General features: G+C 48.8%; 1 protein-coding gene across 1 annotated transcript in view; it reads right to left on the bottom strand.

The window, feature by feature from the left end:
* LOC104466181 (keratin, type II cytoskeletal 5-like) overlaps positions 1–4513 on the bottom strand; it is a gene marked incomplete at its 3' end in the record, with an annotated part of 6192 nt that extends 1679 nt beyond the window's left edge. The window contains exons 1-6 of the mRNA XM_010079528.1: positions 4246–4513; positions 3938–4185; positions 3123–3337; positions 1341–1401; positions 752–847; positions 273–437 (exon numbers count right to left, since the gene is read on the bottom strand). Of these exons, the coding sequence (XP_010077830.1) occupies positions 273–437; positions 752–847; positions 1341–1401; positions 3123–3337; positions 3938–4185; positions 4246–4513 (1053 nt within the window). The remainder of the gene's footprint in view (positions 1–272; positions 438–751; positions 848–1340; positions 1402–3122; positions 3338–3937; positions 4186–4245) is intronic.

Raw genomic sequence — 4513 nt, 5'->3', positions numbered from 1 at the left:
TCTAAGGCCAGATCTCCCAGTGACCCCTTGCGAGGCCAGAGCCAAGGCATTTAAGCATCTTTGTCCCTTGGTTTCACCGTAAGGCTGATCGAGTGTAGCAGTCCACAGGCAAACGCTGGGGATCTGTACACAGGGGCTATTGCAACGTGCACAGAAAGACAGCTTAATCTCTGGTGTAATGCTGTGATCCTCCCTCCATTAGTCCTGCCTCCTGCTAGCCAGCGTGGTGCCACGTGGATCGCAGAAATCAGTCTGTTGTTCTGCTTACCCACCTTGTTTTGGTACCAAGCCTCAGCCTCAGCCCGGCTGCGGTTGGCGATGTCCTCGTACTGCGCTTTGACCTCGGCGATGATGCTGTTGAGGTCCAAGTTACGGTTGTTGTCCATAGACAGGACCACGGAGGTGTCGGATACTTGCTGCTGCATCTGGGACAATTCCTGCAGAAGACACACAAAAAAAAAAATGATTTAATGGTTTAGCGTCTGGAGTGGAAACCATGCAGACAAGAGGTGGCTTGGGAGCCCTCTCTGCCAAGCCATTTCCTGCATTTTCCTCTGCTCTGTCTTATCTGTCTATCCTACCTATCTATCCTTTTTCATCTTTACATGCATTATAAGTTCAAAAAGGCAGTGACCACCTCCACTTTTACTGCTGTACAGCACACGGCATGGTGGCCAGAGCTCCGGGGCACAGAGAGCTGCATGGCAGGGAGCTGTGGAGGATGCTATCACGGAGAGAGCTGACTGCTTACCGCTTCGTAGAGAGCTCTCAGGAAGTTAATTTCATCTGCCAGCGCATCTGCTTTGGCCTGCAGCTCGACCTTGTTCATATAAGCACCATCCACATCCTAAAGAGAAGAAAACCAAAGGCTGCTGGTGAAAACACAAGCCAAAGGGACTCCGGGACACCAGTGGGACCATCTCTCTGCTTCCAGGTCTGTAAGTCTTTAAGCTTGTTTTCTATACTGCTCTGATCAAGGCATTTTTTTTAATGTAATGTTGGACATTTACTGTGAGCCAGGACCAGGTTCCTGGGCAGAAGGCAAATCTCTGACTCACGGGGATGTGACCCGAGACAGAGTTGAACCGAGCCACAAGAGGCCAGATGGCTTGTGACTGCGACCCGAGGAGCTGTCTTCAGAAAATAGGGCAGCTCTGTTGGCATGGAAGTTACGCCCATTCATGGCCCAAGGAGAACCCAACCCATACTTCCAGATGTGCCAACATCACACCCTGACCCAACCGTGAGGCTGGAGGACCCCAGCTCCCGTCAGCTTTGCTTGAACTCTGTGCACGCTGAGTTCATTTTATTGTCCATCCCATAACTCCCAGTTCACTCACCTTCTTGAGGACCACAAACTCGTTCTCTGCACCCGTGCGTCGGTTGATCTCATCTTCATATCTGTTAGGATAAAAGAGTGAGAGCGTTTTGGGGGAAACGAAGAGGAAAGCCAGCACGTGAAGCAGAGATGGGAGCACTCCAGTCCCAAGCCATGAGTTGTGGCTCACGGGTGTATTCCTCACGCCCGCCTGTTTACAGTCCAGAGCAGATGCAGAACAAATGATTACTGACTCTGAACCTCCAAAGACTCTGTGACGTGAGTAGTCCCAACTAAAATTAATAGATTCTAATCGCTGCCCTTAAAGTCAAGCTCATATATAAATGTGTGCAGGATCGGAGCCCGTTTTAGGAGCGGGTATTCTTGGTGACCTTTGCCCAGAGCAAAGTTATGCAAAAGGCTTTCAACAAAGCTGCATCGCAAAGACTACAAATATATAATAATGTAACTATTTGATATTTGATATTATAATGGTGCTAATGGCTCTGAATAACCCGCTGCAGCGTTTAATTAAAAAAAAAAAAAAAAAGTCTGTGATTCTTTAGCCATGGTTGTGCAAGAGCAGATCATTATGCCCCAGACTGTATTTCTATGGAACTTTTCATGGCTTTGAGCAACATCCTTTCATCAGATAATCAGGGCAGGGCTTAGCTAGAAAGTAGGCGAAACATGTAGGCTCTTGAGGCAAAGACCTGGATTCTGAAGGCAGGTTCATGCCAGTCCTCGAACTAATATTGGCAGAGATATCGCTGCAGATGGATCTCCGGGCGGACATGGGAAGAAGTGAAAATTAGTCAGTGGACTGGGAACCAACTCTAGACTTGTAATAAAATGCATTCTCTTTCCCAGGCAGTAGCTCCAAAATCCAGACAATACCATTGGTCATTTTAGTGTTTCTAAAAGCCTGGAGTCCGTATCAAGACTTGAAACGCACCCAAATAAACATACCAGAAGCTAATTCATGTTAGTCCATCCTGTCAGCCCTAAATGCCGTCTCCCCATCCCACACCCCAAAAAAATCTATTCATATGCTTAACTATCCAATATATATGTAGTTCAGGCCCCCAGGGTGTTTTTCTCAGATTTGCAGTTGACCAGCTTTGGTTCAATAGGGGAGAGATTGTTCTCATCAGACTTCAGACAACTAAGAATGAACAGCCTTGACTAAAGAAAAAAAAAATCCCTCAACAACCCTTAAAGTCAGCAGATGCCGACTGGCATGTCCTTAAAATGATTCATCCCACATCCGCTGGACACCTTGGCTCAGGATGGGGTCAACTGCCTCCCCAGGGAAAGTGTTTTCTTTGACAACAGTCAAAGAGCTGAGCATCTTTCACGTGCTCGGCGCTGAGCGAGGGCGAGCGCGCGCAGGTCGCCTGGGGCTCTCTGGAAAGGCTGGGAGCTCCTTTGCAAAAAGAGAAAGGGGAGATTTTTGGAGCTGGCAGTTTGTGGCTCTGTTTCATTCCCTTTTGCCTGTCTATTATACTCATCAGTTGCATGTTTTGCTGTCTCCAGGTGTATTATTTTGGGAGACCCAAGGGATTGGATCATGACCTCCGTTGCACCGGAGCAGCTTCCCACGGGTGCACGAATTCTGTGCTAAACGCTCATCCCGCACGTAAGAAATCTGACATAACTAGAGGTAATTCTAGAGATCAAGTTTTGCTTTCTTACGTTCATTTTGCAAACTGGAAGAGGAAACCAGTGCAAGCACAAGGTGCGTGAACCGCCTGCTGACTTTCCCATCTGTTAATCGTCTGCACTACAGAGCACCACTTCTTACTTGTTCTTAAAGTCTTCCACCATGTCTTGCATGTTCCTCAGTTCAGTGTCCAGCCTTCCCCTCTCTCCCATAAGACTGTCTAGCTGCCGCCGGAGGTTGTTGATGTAGGCTTCGAAAAGGGGCTCGAGGGACTTTCTGGTGACCGTCTGACCTTGCTCTTGCAGGAGGCTCCACTTGGTCTCCAGCACTTTGTTCTGCTGCTCCAAAAAGCGCACCTGGGGAAACAAAAGCAGGCACATGCTGAAACCTGTGTGAACAACGCACGAAAAACCTGGTGCCAGGACAAGGAGGGATCATTCGACACAGAAAGAAAAGGTCAAGAGATGCTGGGAAGGTTGGGGGTTGGAATTGCTAGGATCTTCCTAATATAAGGCACTGAATTCCCCAAAGCGTCAAAAGCAACTAAGATGTTTAGCGAGATTTTTCAAGAGCTCTTAAGCAGGTCAGTCACCTGTATTTGTGTTTCACCCCCCACTAGACGCTCAGTCCACGTTACTGGTTTAAACTGGTGTTATCCCACTGAGTTGTTTAGAGCTTTGCCATTTTTACAACCAGTAGAAGATCCGCCCGGCCCCCAGGATGTTTTTTATGGGGAGGAGGGGAATTTATGTTTTTGGTAAAATAAGGAGCTGAAAAACTCATCCTTGCAAAGAGGAAACACAAGACAGTTCTTAGTTTTCAGCCAAAGCCATGTTGTTTCTTAGCTGGGATTAGTTCAGGCAAGCCCCTAAATCCAAAGAAAGTTTCTTCCTCTTGTTTTTTTCCCAAGGCAACTGAGAACGTGCACGGTTTGATGTTTAAGACCAAACTCTCACCTTGTCAATGAAGGAGGCAAATTTGTTGTTGAGGGTCTTGATCTGCTCCCGTTCCTGTGTTCGCACCTTCTGGATTTCTGGGTCGATATCCAGCTTGAGGGGTGCCAGGAGGCTTTGGTTGACGGTCACTTCTTGGATGCCACCAGGTGGGCAAACAGGGAACCCAGGGCCACCTCGACCACCAAATCCGGGACCTCCCAGCCCAAATCCGCTGCCCAGCCCATAGCCACCACCACCACCAGCTCCTCCTAAGCCAAAACCAGCGCCTGCTCCACCACCATAGCCAAGAGCAAAGCCAGCGCCTCCACCAAAGCCGTATCCTCCGCTCCGTAGACCTCCACCGACTGAGCTGTAGGAAATTCTTTTGCTTCCACCTAGGTTATAGAGACTTCTGCTGCCGAAGCCACCACCAGCTCCGAAGCCTCCTCCACCTCCAGCTCTTCCTCCTCCAACTCTGGAGACAGAGACGGAGCTAAAACTGCTTCTGGTACCACCGCCACCTCCTACGATAGCAGAGCCTGAGCTAAAGCCCCTCGCGCCCCCTCCAGTAGATGATCTGAAAGAGATCCGGCTCAT

Source organism: Pterocles gutturalis, unplaced genomic scaffold (genome assembly GCF_000699245.1).
Source record: "Pterocles gutturalis isolate BGI_N339 unplaced genomic scaffold, ASM69924v1 scaffold10116, whole genome shotgun sequence".
In the NCBI taxonomy this organism is placed as follows: Eukaryota; Metazoa; Chordata; class Aves; order Pterocliformes; family Pteroclidae; genus Pterocles; species Pterocles gutturalis.
The sequence above is the reverse complement of the archived record's forward strand: the minus strand, read 5'-3'. Positions and strand labels throughout refer to the sequence as shown.